This window comes from Tenrec ecaudatus, chromosome 5, assembly GCF_050624435.1.
Source record: "Tenrec ecaudatus isolate mTenEca1 chromosome 5, mTenEca1.hap1, whole genome shotgun sequence".
NCBI classification, from domain to species: domain Eukaryota; kingdom Metazoa; phylum Chordata; class Mammalia; order Afrosoricida; family Tenrecidae; genus Tenrec; species Tenrec ecaudatus.
The window spans coordinates 26322414-26344647 of record NC_134534.1 but is presented as its reverse complement, the minus strand read 5'-3'; the positions used below and the strand labels follow the sequence as shown (position 1 = coordinate 26344647).

General features: G+C 37.2%; 1 protein-coding gene across 3 annotated transcripts in view; it reads right to left on the bottom strand.

The window, feature by feature from the left end:
• CSMD3 (CUB and Sushi multiple domains 3) overlaps positions 1 to 22234 on the bottom strand; it is a 1306760-nt gene that overhangs the window by 491156 nt on the left and 793370 nt on the right. For all 3 annotated transcript variants that reach the window (XM_075550585.1, XM_075550586.1, XM_075550587.1), the window contains 3 exons: positions 17830 to 18012; positions 15864 to 16190; positions 11358 to 11552 (listed from right to left, as the gene is read on the bottom strand). In XM_075550585.1, the coding sequence (XP_075406700.1) occupies positions 11358 to 11552; positions 15864 to 16190; positions 17830 to 18012 (705 nt within the window). The remainder of the gene's footprint in view (positions 1 to 11357; positions 11553 to 15863; positions 16191 to 17829; positions 18013 to 22234) is intronic.

Genomic DNA, 22234 nt, shown 5'->3' with positions numbered 1-22234 from the left:
CTGTTTCCCTCCCTCACCTGGTGGGATCGCTCGTGGCTTCTACGTGGCAGGAATCACGACTGCTGTTTTGGTGTTGCTCTTCCTCCCACGTGAAGCACAGTGAGAGAGTGAACAGGTGGGGGAGGCCATGTGTCACATCCCTTTCCTGATGGAGGAGACTTTGTAAACTTTTTCCATCATGCCCGGCTCCCAAGCCCTGCCAGACTGTGCCCAAGCCTTTATTGCTCTGTTCCCTTCTCCAGGAACATGAGCTTCTGTGCTCGCAATAGTCAAATGGAGGAAAGTCACGTCGCTGACTTGTAGAAGAAAGATCAGACCTCCTGCAAGTTTACGAGGGAAGGAGAAAAACTGCAGCAGCAGTGAAAGGCAACAGCCAGGGCAGCAGGACCAGCAGTTGGCAGGAGACGGAGGCGTCATGTGGGTTAGCTTAGCTCTTGTTTCTAGGTGAGAGTGTGGTTCCTCTGCCCACTGCTGTGGTAACTCGCTTAAATGTACATGTGAAAGAGTTGGAACACATTAAGCCAGATTGTATGGCAAAACTGGGCCAATGTCCTTTTTAGGGTTCATATGTCTTATTTAGCCAAATCCCACCCCCCAAAAAAACCAAACAACAAAAATCACAGTCATATCTTATCTGGATTTTCAGCAAGCTATTCATTTTGGTGGGCTACCCGTATCTTATGTACATAGCCATACTTCATCATTTCAGAGGAGTTAGGAAAAATAAGGTGAGGAAGATTATGTAAAAGCAATTTGTCACCCAACACGTGTCATATTGTTAGGGTTCGTCAGTTTTTAATCTCTCTATTAAGACATTGCTTTCTGACCCCCGCTCCCTGTTCAATGGGGATGGTAGGCATATTAGCAAAAACATTCACCTGGGGATTCAAGTTCCTCTTTCTCACAGGCAACTGCATTCTATATGAGGCATTTTCTTTATGAGGCATGTTCTAGAACCCCTACCTGAAATCCACCCCACCCACCCCTACCACCCCCAATCTGGCTTTAAGAAAAGGAGTCTGGTGTCCTCCTTCGTACCGGGCAATGAAGGAAAAGTTTAACAATTTGTGACTCTAATAGACTAGATGATAGGTAGATAGATACAAAGATAGATAGATGATAGATAGATACTCATATAGCTATGCCCCCTTCCTATTTTTTGCGTACAAATATTGGAATTGGATAGCTGAGAAGATGAGTTAGACAGAAGATTCAGTTGAGGCCTGCGAGGGGTCCCTGGGATCATGTGTTTTCATAGAGAGTAGCACTGATTATTTCTTCTTCTCAGGGAACATGAGTTGGCAGTCCAAAGAAGCTAGAAAGCTTGGCACTGTCCCTTTTTCGTTGATTCTCTGCTCCTGTCTCCTTCCCTACGGAGGAAGATGTGATAATAGTGGTGTTCAAGGTGTGTCTCCCAAAGGAGGAAAGCGTTCCTTTTGGTTTATCTACCTCAACATCGTAATGAAATCAACACCTTTGCACTGACAGCATTCATATGATTATTTCAAAGTATTACACTACATGTAATCCTCTTCGTCTAGGAAGTAGTCCACAGAATACATTATTCCCTAATTATATTCAAGAACATGACCCTTAATCCAGAAGGCCATTTTTGTCTACTTCCAGTTTTGCTGAGGGGCCTTGGTTTAGATCCAAGGGGGCAGTGCTAGCTACAGTACCGAGACTGTGGGAGGCAGAAACTCAGGCACACAGAAAAAAAGAACAACATGGGAAGTCCGTATCCATCAACTTTTTTACCGAGAGATTGGGAAGGCCTAATTATAAATAACTTAATGTATGGGAACAAGTGAAAAAAATGATATTAAAATATAAACGTCAACTCTCACAATCAATAAGGAATTTAGGAGGGAAAGTCAACGTGCCCCTCAGAGCAGATAGCTGAAGGGATCAGGCCATTTCAGGGGACAGTGGTGAATCTCTCTGGCCCCTGTGCTGAAAGCAAAATTAAATGGGGCTAAAGGCAGAAACACTGAGAACAGAAGGCTATTGAAGAAAGGCGAAGCAAAGGGTTACTAGGACCAGTGTGCTAGTTGTGGAGGTAAGGAAGAAGTAGTTGGGGTTGAATGTATTTTTGAACTAGAACTAATAGGTTTTTATGATGTAGTAAAGATGATAGGCAGAAGTCTGGAATGACAGAGTTTGGGGCTCAGTTTCAGAGGGATGTGATTGATAGATAAGGAAGAATGTCAGTGACAATGGCATATAGGGGGTGACGAACCAAAAAATATAGCTTTGAGCTGTTACATTGTAGATGCCTATTAAAATCGAAATACTGAGCAGGAAGTTAAATGTATGTCTGGAGTTCAGAGTAGATAATACACTACTAGATTTAAATTTGAAAGACATCAGTACATCGATGTTATTCAATGTTAGAGACTTTGGGTAAATCACCAAGAGAATGAGTAAGATGAATAAGTGAGGAAGAGTGGAGAAAAGGCCCATGACCTGAGCTCAAGGTCACTCAGAGGTACAGGGATTGGAGAGATGAGGAGGAGTCCACAGGAAAGTAAAATGAGCCTGAGTAGAACATTTGTTTTAAAAAAATCACATATAATAAAGTGTATACATTTTCACTTGTTTAATCAAAACGTGTAAATCATTTAATTTGTGCTTCACACAATCAAGGGGAAATAGATTTTGCAAATAAATGGTCGGTATTTACAATTTTAAAGCAAAATAATGACTGCATTTTTACCCAACTCTCACTTTTGGCCTGCAAAATAAAAACCCTTGTCATCTTTCAGTCTACTTGAGTACAATTCAGCTGCATTTCTTTTTTAAAAATGACATTCACCAATGAATAATAAATTCTCCTCTCCAGGAAATGCTCCTCTCTGTGACTACAGCAGAGATAGGAGACTTAATTTATATCCAACTGTCTTGCTGTTTGAAACAGAAAACTCTAGGGGACTTAATGTTCCCTGTCTGACACCTGGGATGAGAACTTTCTTGTTTTAGTCCATGTCTGATGGCACAGTCTCTTTCACGTTTTGGGGATTCATTGGCTGGTTTATTACAGGCAACTACAGAAACAGGCATTGATAAAGTAGAAATGCAACCGAGAGTGCAGCTTGGAAAGCTATGTCAAAAGTTTGACATCTCTCTCTCCTTATTTTTCCCTTTTTAAGCTAAAGCATACTTTCATATAATGAGGTGGAGAACTTTGTTCACCAAATTTCCAAAGAGAATCAATTTCTCCTCAAAACCATCAAAATTGAATGAGTTAATATATTTGGACAGCACAGTACAGGGAAGTGAGTCATGTGCTAGCCTGGAATTTACGGGAATAATGAGGTGAACACGTGGGACAAAGGGCCGTCGCAGCGGAAGATAAAAAATAAAACGGGTGAAATAACTGTGACCAAAGAACTGCAGGCTTACACATAAAGGGAGAGACATGAGAGACAGGGAAAGAGGATAACGATCATGGTGACAGAGACAGTGATGGTGTTGATCTATGACTTCTTTAACATAAAATAGCTATTTTTAATGTGAGAGAAGATGGTACATGACATATTTGGTGGGTATTTCTATACAAAGCTGGTCTCTTCTTTTAAAGAAAAACAAAGTATAAATCCACGTTTATCAGTGCTTCATGAATCAACTTCATGGTCTTGTTTGCTAGTTTGCATCAACTAGCAGAAATAAACCTCAGTGTAGACAGATTCCATTTTAGCTTCTACAAACTTTAGTGTTATGCCCACTCCTGTCTTCATCAAAATGTACAATGCAGTTGGAGCACAGTATTAGTTAGCTTGTGTCAACTATGTGGTTAATGGTAGAAAGGACACCCCCCCAAAAAAACCCCATAATTATCTTTGCAAAGACATTTTAGACATACACTATAACTGAAATGATGATTTGGAGGACACGGGCAACTCAGCATAGCATGACCCAGCTAACTGTGCCAGACAGAGGTGGGTAATGTCCAGCTCCCCCACCCCCTGGGGGTGCAGCATAAAACCTGAAAGAGCATCAATCCCAACTGACATCACACTCCTCCCCAAAGAGTAGCCTTTCCAGGCATCACATGAAGGATGACTTAGTGAAATGCTTGCGCAGCATGGCCCAGAGTTGATATTAGAAATAACCCAAAGGCTTTTGACAGCAAGTAGGTTCCCCACCAAGAAGATCCGACCTAGCATATTTAAATAAATTCAGGAAAAGGGGAAAATCAAGACATATCTTTGTGAAATAATTGTCAAAACATTTTAACTATTATGTCCAAACTAAACAAACAAACAAACAAAAAAGCCCCTCTAACAGCCCTTGAGTTAATTCTGACTCATAGGGTAGAAGTGCCTCTATGGCTTTCCAAGAATTGTTGGCTTTACAGGGGTAGAAAGCCTTATCTTTTCCCCCAAATCATGTTTGAAGAAACCAAATTTCTCGATTGATTTCGTATTGATTTCTTGAACACAAGAGTATTGGGGGACCCACATATGGATTTTGTTCCGCTCCGTTGCCGAGGCACGTTCTCCAGATGCAGCTGTGGAGGTACTCACCTATCCTTGTCCAGAAATTGGAAAGACATCCTCCAGGCCAGATGCCTGGAGGAGACCCCACAGCAGGCTCATTCCAAAGAAAGGTGATTCAATAGAACATAGAAATCTTTGAACAATATCATTAGAATCACAAACAAGTAAATGCTTGCTGAAGATAATTCAAAAAAGTTTTAGCATGTGATTCAAAGTTGCACCCAGTGGAAACATTTCAGCTGATATCCCTCAATTTCTGGAGCCTTCTTTTTCAGGAATGCCTTCCTTCATCAAGTGCAGTTTGAATTTGTTTCGTCAAGGCCATCAATTCTTGATATGATACCTCTTTCAGTGGTTAAGTGTCAACCAAACATGTTTGGCACTCTAACCATACGTATATAAAAAAAAATGGAAAAGCAACTTTCCCCCAGGAGATTAGCTTGTTGTATTTAACCGAACTAAGTTATTTCTGTTAGCTGCTCTGCCTCTGAAAACACTTGAGATTGTAATGTGTGATCACACTTTAAAAATTCAAATCCTTCCAGGAGCAATGGTATTAGGCAGCAGGCGTTATTATGCACTCAGATCCATCAGAAAGCATGTCTGGTGCTGGTCATCCTTACCAACCTAGAGAGCATCTATATCCCGAGGAAAGGTAATTGACTGAAAACACAGACTGTGTGTTAAGCCCATAGAAAATATTCACAGAACATTAAGAATGGGTAAAAAATGATGGAAGGATCAGCAGTAGCTGATAGAACTTTATGGAAATCAATTGACAGCCAATGTAACCAATTTATCTAAGATTTAATCATCATTTCAGTGAGAGAGCTCCTGAATTGGGTAAAGCAATTCAGTGCTGAAAACAATAGTTAATTTTGGCCTGCACATTATATTTTTTAACTTTTTAATTTTAATTCACAATCTGTACAGCTTGTGAATTAGGTGGAGACTTAAGTGGGGAGATCATCAGTTTTACATTCAAGGGTTCATAATTACTTAGTTTCAACTCATCCATTGCAGTCCTTTCAGTATACAAATACTCCATTCTTTGCACAGTGACCTTGGATAGCTACTGCCTTCTGATCTTCAATGGTTGCTCATTCTAATGTGGGGGTGAGTTAATTTTCAGACTTGAAAAGTGGCTAAGGACACATTCTTAGGGTTCCACAGTTTCTAGCTCATTCTTAAACTTGCTCTCTTTTGTGATTCTGAGTTTTGTTACACATTTCATTCCTCTCTGTCTAGGACCTTTTAGCATGACCCTTTTCAGAGAGTTAGTAGCCACAGAACAATGAGTCTGGGTAAGAGAATGTGAGACGAAACACTGACAAGATTCAGTTGTGAGTGCTTGTTAACAGAGTTCACTACTTTCGATATGCTTTGCCAGCACCGCAATTCAAATGTGTCCATTCTTCCCCAGTCTTCCCTATGCAATGTCCACATTTCATATGCATATGAAGCAATTGAAAATCCCATGGAGCACCTTAGTCCTAAGTAAGATTCTTGCTTTTCAACACTTTACAGTGTGTGGCAGTTTTACCTAATGTAATGGGTTGTTTGATCTCTTGACTCATGCTTCCAAAAATATTGATTGTGGATCAAAGCAGGATGAAAGGCTTGACAATGTCAGTCTTATATCAAGATGCTACCTATTGGTCCAAATTGTGAGAATTTTGTTTTCTTTATATTAAACCATAATCCTTGATCTGCAGCAGGGCTTTAAGACCTCCTCTTTCAACAAGCAAGGTGGTGACATCTGCGTGTCAAAGGTTATTAATGAGCCTTTCTCCAGTCCCGATGTGGTATTTTTGACACAGTGCAGCTTCTTTGATTATTTGCTCAGCATACAGATCGAGTAAGCATGATGAAATGGCAGAATCCTATTGTACCTTTCTCGATTTTGAACAATGCAGTTATTTCCTTTTCCTGTTTAAACACTGCCTCTCGGTCCATGTATAAGTTTTGAATGAGCAATTCCCATTCCTCTCAAGAATTCCCATGTTATGATCCACACAGTCAAATGCCTTTTTATTATCAAAAAAACACCTTTTGTCATTCTTTACTTTGAGTGACTATCCATCTGACACCATCAATGTTATCACTTGTTATGCTTTGTTCCCCTAAATCGGGCCTCAATTTCTGGTGATGGTCTACTGCAACTACTGTTAGGTGACCTTTAGGAAAACTTTACTTGCATATAATATCAATGTATGGTTCTATAATTTGCTCATTCATTTATTTTGAATAGGTACAATTATGGATCTCTTCCATGAGGCAGGAGGCAAAAAAAAAAACAACCCACCTGATTTGGAATAGAGAAATAAGAATTCTCAAGGCTATAGGCTCTCAGGAGAAAATTGAGCTCTCTGGGTGATAAACTTAGTGCTAATGGCTACAAGTGATGAACTGGGCCATTTGACTGTGTGAAATAAGAAAATAAACACCTGTGGGAGCAGTTGGTAAGGATTACAGGACTATAGGGTAAGGATGTATGTTAGTCTGGGTAGACTATAGAAACAAATGCATAGACACTCATACGTATCTAAGAAAGAGCTTGATATAGAGAGTAATTGTACATTAAGAAAACACCCCAGCCTTGTCCAGATCGAGTTTATAAATCCGATCTTAGCCTATATGTTCTATACCAATCTTTAAAAGCCTCTTCAGACTCATGAAACACATGCAATGATGTTGAATGCAGGAATATCACAGGTCAGTGGGTGGGTGGGGAATCTTGTGGACCCAATGGCATTGTAAGCATCTCAGCGCTGGCAGGGGTCTCCATGTGACTCCTCCAGCTCAGGGCATTACTGTAGTTCCATGTGTCATGTCAGCTGCAATGTCTCCAAGGGAATGAGCATGTGTCCTGCTTCCAGGGAGTTATTTATCTCCTTAGTGCCTCCAAATGAGGTCATCCAACTGTTACCCTATTGACAGGCTAAATTCCGCCCCTTCACTCTTAATCCTCTCAAATTGACAACAGATTATTTAACTACCATGGGATGAGAGAATACTTTTAAAGTAAATGCCATGAACAGAAAACTTTCAGAGAGAAGAGAGGATGAGATGTTTGAGGGAACTTTACATCTGCTATACTGTAAAATTTTGCATTTCATCTCATTATAGGAGATGTACAGTAACCATCTGCATCGTTCTTCATGACATTTGGATGTTTCTCTGAAGAAGACACCATGCAGAGGCTGGCCCTAGAAAAAGACAGTTACATCCAGGCTGCCATCTCAAGGGCAGGGAAAAGAGTCGTTTCATTGTCATTAAACTGAGTTAGGGTGGCGGCTTGTGGCTGTCAGAATGAAGTGACTTCAATGCTGATTACGGGAACAAAAGCATTTTGTTTTCCATTAGCCAATCTGAAAGTGCTCAAGCCTCTTAAAGGTAGCTAATATTTCTTCTTGAAGGGAGTTTTGATCAATGCATTCTCATGAAAAAGGTTAAAATTCTCAGAAATGTAGCCCAAATCTATCCTTAGCTAACACATCTGCTCTGAACTACAGGTCAGTGAATAAAATGTATAACCCAATTCCATTCAACAATTGTATTTAAGCTATCTGAAATGATCCAAGTTTAGGTATAGGATCAGACAATTGCAACATATTATGATCTAATTTCTCCCCTTTTGGCCCAAATATTCTTATCTGAGAAAGAAAGTATAAGACATATTTCCTTCCACTTCTCTCAGAGATTTTCTACAGTTTTATAAGTGAAGGCTTTTTAACATGGTGAATCACTGAACTGTCTAAATGCATAAAATTCTAGACTCCTGTGATACAGAGTAATAAGGAAGGGATGAACTTTAAGTAAGTTAAGATCTATTTTTCCTAATCAAATATTTTCTACAGGTTATCTTGCTGTATGAGTTCTGATTCTACTTTTTAATTTTTAACATGGGAGAACCATATCTACATTAATAAGATTAATAATATGCTTGAATTTGGAATGCTTTCTCTAAGGAGAATGAGCTAAGAGTAGAGTTATTTGCATTAGTCAAAACCTATAAACTGTATATATATATTTCTAGCTCATTTATATAAATGTCCAACTTGGTAATAATAATAATAATAAATGTTTTAAATAAAATGGTAAGCAAGCTCAAAGCCTAAAGGATAAATTGTAATTAACAATAATCAAAAATATTTTGTCAAGTGATGGGATGCATAGAGAATAATAAGGGTCGGCTCCCAAACAGTCTTCTATGGCAATGGGAGTAGCTATATGTTGGGATAGTCAGTCAGGGCAGTGATTAATCTTAACAAATATATCCATATATTCAGAGCAGGGAGATGTTTTGTCAGGTGTAGCCTAAGGCTTTTCTTGCAGTGCCTAAGTAGTAAGAGAAACTAAAGAAAATCATTAAAAACCTTAATTAGAGTTTAGGAAATTCAACCCCAAACAGTTAGTTATCTTGACGTAAACAACAGTTTGCTTTGTTGGGTGGAAATGGGGCCATGTTGTGGCTCTCAGACTCAGCAGGGGCCTTTCCGAGTGTGATGCTGAGATTGCTCCAGTCCACTCAGTTTCGGCCTTCCCCAGCGAAGGAATGCTAATCTCATTCATAATGAGGTTCCTACATTGGGGCTCAAATTCAGGAAGTGGCACGGGAACTGAGCATACTTTAACGGAGAGACACTGAGAAAGTCTTTTCCTGTGAATTATTTGAAGAGTCTATTCATGCATGCTAAATTACTCTTTTGAATATATATATATATTTCTGGTGTGTAAAAGCTACACATCATGACTTCTGTACAGATAGTAAGAAACATATCACTGCAATTGGTCTCTCAAATTAAGCAGTGATTCATGTAAACCCTCATTTGTACCGGCATCATGGTTTTTGACTCCAGTGCGGTTCAGCACCAAGCAGTCCAACCACGTGAGGCAAGTGCAGGCTCAACAAGCCTGAACAGACGCTGCCAAATTGTCTAGCTGACTGTCCCTGAAATGGAAGAGAACTTGCAGTGAAGAGATGGGAGAGCTGCGGTTCAAGTCACTTACCCACTGAACTGGCCCCAGGTTATCCAGGCTGACTCTGAAGCACTGAACTCCTCTACAAAGCAAGGCCCGCACCACCTTTGACGGCCCTTCATCATCCCCGTCCTTGGCTCCTCCACCCTAGGCACCCTGTGCTACCCACTGGGAAACAAACAAGCGAACAAACAAAACCCTTTTTTCCTCCTTTCTTCCTTCCTAGCCAGTATTAATAGGCAGTCCTGGCTGACTACTAAGCCTGGGTCAGAAACTACATTAAATGGATGAATGAGGTCAAAGGTAACTACGATGGGGTGGGGGGGCGGGGTGGAGGCAGGAATGAGCATTAATTTTAATATGTCTTTTTTTACTCGTCCATATTGTGCAAGTCCATTAATTTAGTTTCAGATTACTTTGTTTGTTTGTTTTATAGTTATAACTTTGCTATGGACGCTCCTACTAGGTCCACAGCATTTAAGATTTGGTAAAGAATGTTGAAATCATCTAGCTCAGCAACTTATTTTACACATCTGAAAATGATTAGAAGTAAGGGCGCTGCATATGCTAATAGGCAGGCCTGCTAGGAAAATAGAATTGTCTGATCTGCAATTACTTTGTCCTATTATGAGTATCTTCAATTTAATGAAACTCAGAATTCATTGGTCATAGTCATGTATTTGAATAAAATGTTTGAGTAATAATATTTGAAGACATATTTCTCATATTTATTAGTCTGAATAAAGGTAAGCAAAAAAATGGGAAAACAAGAAAAGTTAGAGAGCATTTAAAAGTCCATTTCTTAATTATTAAATGGAGATTCATTAGGTTTTCCTGGTAGTAGTTCATCTACTTCTTGGTAAGACATTTATCTGTGTACTTTTAAGAAAGTAGATAGGTTACCTTAGCTACGAAAATGGAATGAGAAAAAGAGAGTTCATTATCTTGTTCTTACTATGTCAATTCTAAATAGAATCTCTGACTTAGTCCTGAGCCCCCTTAAGCTTTCATTAATATTGGATGTTATGATCAGTAGTCTAATAAATACAATCTTTATTTGTTTTTGTGGGATGTTGGCATAAGAATTATATTACTAGCAAATTATTTGCTATAGCATTGCATGTTACACATATTTGTAATAAAAAGATGAATAAACAAAAAGAAAAGAGTTGTTATAAGCATACTCTATGATAAGAGTAACCTGTAAGCTTACACACACACACACACACACACACACACAGACATACAGACACACTATTTCAGGTTTTACACTAGATATAAGAAATATTTTTAAGTATCTTCACATTTATATCATTCATTGAGAGTATGTTATATATATAATGATTAATACTTTTAACTGTGGCACACACATTTTATGGATGTACAGTAACAATTTTTGGGCAAAGAAAAATTGCGGAAAAGTTAATGAAATATGTTTACACAAACTATACCTTTTAAGTTCATGGGTGCTATTGTGTAAATTTATTTATTGTAATTAATACTTATTCATTCAATTTAGAAATTACAATCATTTTATAATATGATATCCTAAAATACCCAAAAATATATAGAGAGAGTTGAGTGCATACACACAGCACACCAGACTGTAACTATAAAAGGTATCCAAAAGAGTCGGCACGTGCAAGAAATGGTTACTCTTCATTAAGGTATATTTTTAAAATGAGAACCGTTTCTTAGGAAAGCATCAAAAGTCTAAAAATTTTAACAGGAGAATTAAAATTGTAATTAGAAGGACTATATATGTGTAATGCACAGTAATATTTGACTATACATAAAGATGATAGAGTTTCCTGATTCAGTGTGCATTTCAATGCATCATGACAGGGTTCTATTTCCGACTGCCCCGCCACTTACCTCCACATCGAGGGATCAGCCCACTCCACATTACTCTTCCATCCATTAGAATGCATGTAATGGTTTCTGTCCCCTGGGTTTTAATAAAGCCTTCTTCACAAATAACTGAAATTGAACTTCCCAGTTGAAAGTTGTCTCCAAACCTCCGTGCATTGATTGGTATCCCCGGATCCGGACACTCATTATGACCAAATGCTTTAAACAAAAACAAACAAGCAGACAAATTAACTCACAATCAAGATGAGAAAGAAAGGGCCATTTGTGTATTTTGGATAAGTAGGTAAGTGGGGGTGGGTTTAAACGTGCTAAGCTAACTTCTAAAAAAATAATTTTAGTCATTTATCTCGAAATGGAGATCATCCTCAGATTTTATTTGTTCATTTGCCAAGTGTAATAGAGGTTACTGTTTTAAAATATGAATTACTCTCTAAGGCTATGTCATTTTAAATTGTAATTGTTTCTACTGGTTTTGCTGATAATTATGCTTGATTTGTGCAACAATATCCTGTATAAACTGGTTAGAATTCAAATAAATGTAAAGTATAGAGTAGGTTGACTATATCCCTTGGAAACTTCTTGTGATTCATTTAGTTAGAAATGGCAAGGTAGTCTTGGTGTGAAATTATAAATGATTTTGTATAGTATGAAAGTCAAACCATATATTTGTAAGTTTCTATGACATTTATATTTTACCACATAGGAGAAAGAGTGCTCACTCTTTCGCAATTGATGTGTTCTAGATAGTGTAATAAAAAGTTGTATGAGTGCTATTATCTCATTTAACATTTAGTACAGTCTCATGAAGAAAGCACCCGGTCCGCTCTAAAGGGACATTCAATATCCAGTGAAAGTTAAACAGCTTGCTGCAAGGTATAGAGACAGGATATTCTAGGATTGAAATGTATCCACTAGTCTCGCTTTTCAATTTTCCTCCTACAACATATTGCATCTCACATTATTTGTCTCATCTCACAGGAAAATGCATTCTTGAGCTCAGGACAACTTTATTTCCTTTCTTGTTTCATATTTAAATCACGTAGAGGAAACACTATCTTAATGGACAAAACAGAATGTATATATTTGAATTTTAATATATATTAAATGTATATATTTGCATTTTCAGGGATTATAGAATTGCATGGTCATTCATTTTTTTAATTTTTCTGAATCAACAAATATGTTATATTCTTAAAAGTTAGTATAATGCATCCTAAATATCCATATATGATACAACTAATGGTCTCTACTCATCTAGAGCAAAAGAGAATGGAGGCCAGAGGGTGAAAGAAGCGCACACATGAACCATGGCCTCGTCTTATCTGAGAATGGAAGAATTAGACTACGCCTTACCACCACTATCAAATGCTCTGGCTGAAGATATATTAAGGATCCCAGATAAAAATGGAGAAAAATATAGGGAAAACTCAAATTGCTAAAAGATAATCTAACACATTGGACTGGTAGAAAGTGCAGAAACACCTGAAACAATATCCCTATGACACTCTTTGAAATTATAACAGAGCATTTCTAGGGGTAAACTTTCAGCTTAAATGATTAAGCTAGAATAATCTCAGCTGTAAGAAATGTGTTCTAAAACCATTAACTATACAAGACCAACTGGTCATTGCTTCACCACACATAAAATCAGAAGACAAAGAAGGGCTGGGAGAGCAGGTATTGAAAAGGATGATATAGTGTTAAAATTATAAACAGAATGATCTGAAAGTGTTAAGTGTTAAGTTAATTGGCTTTGTAAAGTTTCACCAGAAACAATATTCAAAAAAGTAAATAAAATGCATGGAATTCAAATGCACAGGTAAAAGTGGCAAAATCTAAAAATGTGAAGTAAAATGTATGGGGTTTTTATAATTTCATACTACTCAACGCACTTTGCATATATACATACAGCTATTTTAAATATTCTAACCTATCATCAGTTTGTGTTTACTTATCAGTTATATAATTTTAATATCTATTCTGTTTAAGAGAATGTTGGAATATCAAATGTAGATTTTTTTAAGTTAAACAATACAAAAGGTAATTAAGGCAAATTATAGATATAAAAATGTTTTATATATAGTTATTTCAAATAATTTTATTTGGCTCTTTAAATATTAAGCAGTTTTTAATTAGCCTGTTTGTTGTTCTGTGTAATGTTCAATTGATATATTTCCGGAAGAAAAAAGAATTAGTCACATGTACTATATGTAAGAATTTGCATTTGATGGATTAAATTATTCATTAGAGAAATGGACTAAAGAACTTTGAGTCACATCTGCATAATATTTTGAATGTAACATAAATAATAAAGTTAGGATAAATATATACTTAAGAAAATTAAAATGATTGATGGATTGATACATTTATCTCACTTTATACATGGAGGTGAAATAATTTTTTTAAAAAGACTCAGGTAAAGCAATCATCTTTTATAGAATATCTCTGACACATGTCATAGATAATTGAATTTTAATAATGTGCAATTACACTTGGACATCAGATTAGGGACAGTTTTCACCATTGCTAGTGTGACTTTAAAAAGACAATAATTGCATTTTGTTAGTAATTGCCAAATTCAACATGAAATGTGCCTTCAGTGAGGGTGCAGTTCTTTTTTAAAAGGGCAACCAGAATAGCTGGAAACGACATCCTATTGTTGTGTGATATAAATATTAGCAAAAGTTGGGTAAATATGTAGCAGAGTATGGAAGCTTCAATAAAAAGCAAAAACAAAATCACTTAGAATCCTATGATTTCAGGTAACATTTGCAAATAGATGCATTGAACCCACTAATGTCTTTTCTCCTTTATCTGATTTATCTTTTAGCTATTGGGCATGTTTTTAAAAGACAGAATAATATTCATTCTTTTAATCACTCAGCTAATAAATAAAACCTAATCAAAACCAAAGCAATTATTGTGGAGTTGATTCTAACTCATAGCAAACTTGTAGGACGGACTAGAATTGTGGCTTTGGGTTCCCAAAATGATGATCTCTGCAGAAGGAGACTCACATTGTCCCCAGGAGCAGCCGATGGGTCAGTTTGCTGACATTTACGCTAGCAGTCAAGTTCTGAACAACTGTGTCACCAAGGATCTCGTCAATAACTAAATAACATCTCAAAATCTCAACTCTAGAGCAATACAATAAGCATTGAAATCATAGACATTGCCATTAATTTCAAAAGCAAGTTAAATAAGAATATCTACTCCCAGTGAGTCAATTTTGATTCATAGCACCCCTATATAGGATATCCAGTACAATAGATGTTTATGGGAATAGACACACAGAATATCCAGTACAATAGATGTTTATGGGGATAGACAGTGTCATCTTTCTCCTGCAGAACACTTGGTGAATTGAACTGGTTGGCCTTGTGATTAGCAGTCCAAAACTTAATAGTTAATGTTCAGAGAGCATTTAGGGTCACTATGGATCAGAATAGGCTTAGCAGCAGGGGGATTTGGAAGTGTGTTATGGACTCCATGAGGATCTGTGCCGGCCCAGTGGTTGAGTGTTCCTTGGGTAACCAAAGGCAAGTAGGCACTCTGCAGGAGAACAACGTGCCTGTAAAGATTCACTCACTCAGTCCCTGCCATCTCACCCGTTCTCGCTCACAGGGACCCTGAAGGGCAAGGTAAAACTGCCCTTCCCCTGGGGGTTTCCAAGATGCTATACGCTTCACTGGAATAGGACGTCTCACCTTTCTCCCAAAGAGAACTGGTGATTTCAAACTGCTGACCTCAGCATCAGCTGCCCAATGAACAGACCACTATGCCCCCCTGAGAAAGCCAGTGGGGCAATTCTGCTCTCCCTCATAAGATTGCTATGAAGTCAGCATTATTCAAAGACAAGGTATATAAAGAGCTGTATTACTTCACTCGTATCATTTGATTTATTCCTTTAGAGCTGCCCATTGATTTTCCATGATGAAGAAACAGACTCATACTAAAAACTAAAATTATAGCAAAATCCATGTTTGAAATGGCATAGAGTGATTTTCGAGTCGTTATTCCTAATTACTAAATTATCCTATTTTTTCCCATAGAAGTTATGCTAAATCAGCTCAGTCAGAAAGACAATGATGTCTTTCATTCTGATGCCTCAATGGGCTCATGTAGTTGGTCTTTGGAATTATCACTCTATTAAGTCATTGATTGTTCAAAGTGCCCTATGGATTTATTAACATATTGAATGAGAGAGCTCATATTATATTTGGAACATAAATTATGTAATTGCAACATATTTCCAATCACAAAGCAAAATATATGACATACAATAGGCTTGAATTTATGCCTAGCAGGTCTCTCACTAAAAAGGGAATTGGCACAGTAGCTGGTGAAACGTGGTCAGAAATCAAGGACTAAGTGACATCCTGGGTGCAATTCGTTCTCCAAATTGCACAAATCTGCAGCCTGCGTCCTTCTCAGTGAAATCTGGGAGCATGCTCCTTATCCAGCTCAAATTAGGAGGCATATATAATCAGGAAAATACATCAGACTTACTGTTATAAGTGATATTGAAACCGCGTCCAGACATTGAGTGGTCAGCTTGAAATTCCAGTCGCAGTACATGGCTGTTGCTAGTGAGATGAGAAGGCACCTCAGCCCCAGTAAAGGTCCCAAGAACTGGAGAGTCCGGTGAGTCCCCGTCTTTCACAGCCAGGAAGTCGAACTGCGACTCAAGATCGAAGTCATTAAAAGAGAGGTGGATTCGGCTCCCTGGATCCGAGAGTATTGTCCAGATGCAGTTCAAGTTATTTCCGTACCCTTCTGGGTAATCAGGAGACAGAACGGTGCCCATTGGTGCCGTAAAGTTAGAGAGGCAAGGGACTATTCCAAAAGAAAGACAATGAAATAGAATAAATGTTCCAAGTTAATACCTACCTTATCTTATCTCCTATAATTATTATACTCAAGTAGTCGTTTGATAAAATTAAATGGAGCTATGTAAACGATTAGTGAACAGGGAATAAAATGTTATAAGCTTCCCCCAGAAAGGATAAAATTAAACCCAATATGATTAAACATCCCCCAAAATGTAATTGGAACAATATTACAATAGATTTGTGTTAACATGCTTATGGCAGTCTTGTGTACGTTTCCGAGTCTGTGCCTTAGAATGCGGAAGAAATGCATAGAGGCTTCCACAGAACAAAATAATAACACCGTTAACCAACTGCAGATGACAACTGCTATGAGAACTTAACAAGTGGGATCAGGCAGGGGTAGGTGAGGAGTTGATTTTCCATTCTACTATGATCGTAGACTTCTCTAATAGCTTGTAACATCAGTAAAGAAAAGATAATAAACATATTGTAAGTAACCACAGCTGGCAGCTCACACTTAGCGATGGAGTAATTCAAGAAAAACACTCATCTACAGGAAAATGAAGTCCTGCTCTTTTGGGTTTGACTTGATCCCACAAAAATCAATATTTTCTAATTTTCCATTCACTCCAGAAATTTTAAATAACCAACCAAGTTCAAGAAAAAGCATAGTTATAATGTAATTCACATTAAATGGTCCTCAAATGTAGGTGTTTAGAACGTTACTTTACTCCCACCAAAAAGTATAAATATTAAAGTTTGTACAAATACTTTTGTAGGGAGTAAAGAATTTCATGATCAAAGGATTTATCATTGTGAGTTGAATAACAGAAAATAATACTTATATTTATTTTTGCTTTCATGTTTATTGGCTTATGTATTATCACATGTGAATATTCAAAACTTACATGCATCATCTTCATTCAATATTACATACACCTTTGGTCAGTATAATTTTTGGTCATACAAACTAATTGAACTTTAGTGTACATCAATAGATAACATGAGGGGCATCAAAACATTCCTGGAAAAATGGAATGAGAAGGTAATGGAAATTTTCCCACCACTATTGTGCAGCTTCCTTGTTTGTACTGCAATTATACTAGAAAGTTTAAATATGTTTGGAGAAATCGATGTTTTTTGCACAGAATGAAATTCATTAATGTTAATGAGATATACGTTAATGAATTTCATTCTGTAAAATATAAATAAGTATCACATAAAGTATGAAATAATGTGAGCATCTAAAAGCAAAAGTAAGTTAATGCATTATACAGAGATATAAGCTTTAAATATTTAAGTGTTTTTGATTGCAAATAAGTATATACTATCTTATTATAATAAATGAGCCTATTAGAATTAGCTCAGATGTATAATTTCCATAAAAATTATGCTATCTATAAAGTATAAAATGCCACCAATAAAGTGCTAGAAACGCATGTAATAATATACTTTGCAATTACCAAGTGAACTATGTTAACTTTATTTAAATCTGCAGTAAAATTTATAATTTGGCATAAGCACACTTGTTAAAGATAGTATCATAATTACACGGTTCCAACTCTTTGTAATTAATTACAAAAGCAATTTATGCAAGGACAGGGTAACACATGCTTTCTAGAAGCAAAGCATTTGGTACTCACAGATACAGATGGGTATGTTTGCAGACCATTGGTTATTCTCTTGACAAACAATGGATTTCTCTCCAATTAATTCAAACCCAAACTGGCATTCGAACCTTAAGACATCACGATTAGAAAATCCATCTCCCTCTCTAATTCCATATAAGGGTGTCCCAGGATCTCCACAGCTTTCTTTCTCAATTTCTGTAAAAAAACAACATAAAAGTTTCTTTGTAGGGTTGCAAGTATATAAAATCGACACTCACAGTTTACTAGACATACATCTCTGTGGCTGATCTATTTTATGGCAACTAGGAATACGGTAAGGGATCCTTTCTGTGTGGTGGTTGAGCATTCAGCGGCTGATCAAAACACCCTGGCTCTACCTCCTCCATTCTCTGTGGGTAGAAAGATGAAGCAGGCTGTGATTTGGGACCTGTGGGTATTAAATTCTTTGGGGAAGTTCCATTCTGTCTTACGAGGTTTCTGAGAGTTGATCAACTTCATGGCAGTGCTTTGATGTTGTGGTTATTATCATAGTCTGAAATCTTAATATATTTTTCGTCTACTCTTCTGCACACTATTTTCTGAAATTATATTTCATGAACAACTCTAGTATTTTTCTTGTTTAGATTGAAAAACGGAGGTCACGAGAGCTGATGAGGTTGTCGGAGACCAAATGCAATCGTGAATATATATCAGACATTCTCGCTGTACCACACATACACACATACGTATATGTTTCTTTTTAATCCAATTTTTTTTTAATTTCTTAAATTTCCTTAGAGTAAATCCTGAAAGTGCAGTTAGGAGAAGTGGAAACATTCTCTGCCTTGATGCTCCTGTCGTTCCCACCTTTCACAGAGGCAGTAATTGTCTCTGGTGCTTCTGGTTAGATCATCTGCTCTAATTAGATAAATCATATCATAGCAGACCATAATTAACTCCTTGAGGGAAGGAAACAAGTTTGCATTTTAAATTGTCCAGGGATGGATTAAATCGCCAATACATGTTTCTTGGATGAATTGAATTCAAGGGTAGAAACAAAATATCTTAACAGTACATTGTCAACCTTTTGAAGTATATTCAAAATAAACCCAAATATCTAGAATCTTCACTGTGAAGATAGGAATGTACGCAATAAATTATTGTGGGTCAATAGCTTTGTTTCTGAGTTCACATGATATTGAATTAATAGCATTATCTTTAGAAAAACAGTGGCAAAAAATAAAAATTTTCAACTAAAACTGTGAGATAAAGACATAGATATCCCAATATTCCAAAAATTGCACAGTTCCAGTTCTTTAGAAACCCACTTGCACATTTTAGTTTGTATGTTTTCAGTTCTATCATCATTATGCACATTTGTGTGTGTACATGTATAAAATATATATATATAAACACCCACCAGTCAATATGGTTTGTGGAACTTTAAAATTATCCTTGCATCCTTTAAAGAGACCAAGGTTGATTATAACGATTTAATACACTAGAGATTTGATTTGGTGTTCTCTTAAACAATATTTTATATATTCATAAGTAGCATTGTTCTATATTTTTCTTTTCTTTTTCCTAATCAAATTTATGTCAAAGATATTGTTTATAAATGTAGCATCTTTTATTTCTTTTAGGTGTGGGCAGGTCAAAAGGAAAACATGGTTCTTGAACATAATGACATGGTCAGAAAGCTTGTTAAGTCGAGCATGATTTTAAGACAGGATCTATCTTTTCAATCACTGCAGTTATACCCTGCATATAAATTTCATCAATACTTACAACCTTTTTACATTATGTACAATACTTACAATAATCTTTTATACTATGTACACTTAGCTATGCTCATGTGCTAACTAGATAAACTAAGAGTTAGTGGTTTAAAATCTGGAAAAGTGCACATAAAAGCTCTATTCTCTTCCTAGACTCCCTCCCTCTGTGTGATAAGTAACTAATCTGAGCCTGGCCAATAGGAAGAAGAATGAGGCGTCATGGCTGAAGGAAGACATAACAATGACTTATACTATGAAGGGAATACGACCACACTTGCTGAAAGTGAAGCAGAATGGAAGCCTTTTCTGTTGAAGACCACAGACTAGAGCCTTCATTATGGATTACCTCACAACATAAGAAAACACAAATTCTCACAATTGAACTAGTAAGTAACATAATGATAAAGAGACAAAAGATTAAAGATGTCAAGGATTTCATTTGACTTGGATCAATCTTTGTGGAAGCAGCAGACAAGAAATCAAAAGATGCATCGCTTAGGGCCAATCTGTGGCACAATCATAAGAGGGAAAGGCACCAGTGGGCAGAGTGAGGTGTGCCTGGCTCACAAGCGGCTGACTGCACGTCCAAGCTGGGCCGTGAATTCGGAAGACCAAAGAGAACGGATGCCTTGGAAGAATGGCGTGGGTTAAAAATATTAAACATTCCATGAACCACCGTGAGCATGGACAAGTCTCACTTGGAGAACAGAAGAGGCAGAATTCTCCTTAAACGTCAGGGTATGGTGGTATTCCTTCTCACTTACTTTGGACGTATTGTCAAGAGAAACCAGATCCTGGAGAAAGACAACCTGGTTGATAAGGGAAAAGGGAAGCACCCTCAAGGAGGTGGATTACAGCAGGCTCCCCAACAACGACCTCAGATTTAACAATGGCTGTAAGGATGGTGCAGAACCAGGGAGCGCTTCATTCAGTCGCACAGAAGGTCACTGTGAGTAGAAATCAACTGGACGGGGCCTAACTACAACAACACGTACTAAGGACATGACAGTCTCTGAGCTTTGCCAGATTAGCAGCTTAAAGGTAATACAATTATGTTATAGAATAATACAATGCCCTCTTTTTAGATTTAATAGGCTTCTTTGCCCCAATGTTATATATTTCTGTTTAATCTTCTGGTTAGCTCGTTTGGTTTTCGCTCATACTTTCAGAGAAGTACTATATTTATTAATCTGTTCAAAGAACAAGTTTTTGTTTGGTTTGGCTATTTCTATTTTTTTGTTTTGTTCAATTATATATAAAATCTATTTTTATTCCATTTTCAAACTTATTTTCAATTATTGTTCTGTTCCTTTTAAATATCCTCGGGCTGACATTTAGTTTATTTATTAGTGGTTTTAAAAATTTATAGCCTTTCTTGTTACCTATAAAAAGCAAATTTAAGTTTATAAATTACCTTTAGGGTACTGCTTTGATATGGACAGGTTTATTGTTCACTTCTAACTAGTATGTAGTTTCCCTTTATATTTCTTCTTCAACTCATAAATAATGTTAGAGCATGATTTTTAAATTTATGTATTTGAGCCACAATTGTGTTGCTGAGTTCTGATGTTATTTTGAGATTCAATCTATAGACAGCCAAGTCCAACTTCAAAGTTAGGTTAGTGAAATATAGTCAACTTGAGTTGTTATATTTGTCAAATTATTTATACTCTTAATTATTTTTCATCTGTTTGTCAATTTTTAAAGGAGTGTGTTAAGGTCCCAAACTGCGAATTAATTTTGCCACATCTCTGTATGTTGTTGCTGTTCTTATTAAGTGTCGTCTGGTTGGTTCAGAGTCGTAGTGGTGCTATGTGCAGCAGCAGAAAGGGACCCCGCCTGGTCCTGGCTCATCTGCACAGGTGTTCTTCGGTTGCACCTGTGGGAGCAGCCACTGGATCAATCTCTATTGTTTTTCTGCCCTTCTACTTTTCCAGGCAAGACGTCCTTTTCCAGGTGCTAGTCTCACCAAAAATCACGACCCAAATACCCAAGACAAACTCTTCCTCTTCTTGCTCCCAAGACTGCATTTCTTCCAAGACATTCCTTTATAGTTGAATAACATGTACATCTTTTACATCCTCATTTGGCCATTCGATATATCCAAGAAATTTATTAAATACCTCTGATATACAAGATGGTCTTCTCAGCATGGGGGCATGTCTTTGTGATCTCAGGCTGTCTTTGTGGTCTCAGGCTGTGAGAGCAGAAATACAAGCTCCATGGCTTTAACAAAGGACACTTACTCTGTCACAGTGTAAGGGGATCTGACTCTGACTTGAGCTCTCAGGGAAAGCACTTCTGTGTTTGTGGACCCTAAGGGATGGTCTATGTCCCCTTTGAATGTTTGTGAACCTGACACATCTTGAAGATTTCTATGTGTCTTCACATACAAGTTTTCCTTTCAGATTAGTGGGTTGTCCATGGAGGCACCTTGGGTCCAACAATCTGCTCTGCTCCAGACTCTTTTCTCCTGGTACTAATCAGGCCTTCTCTGCTTGCTTCCCTTTCCTTCATCTCACGAAACAGGAGGTGGTGCAGAGGACACTCCAGAGAAATTCCTGTACGTTGGATCAGGTTTATGTCCCGAATAGCAGTGTTGCATCTGGTCCTAATACCCTTACCATTGATTTGGGAACAACATCATACATCACTGGGAT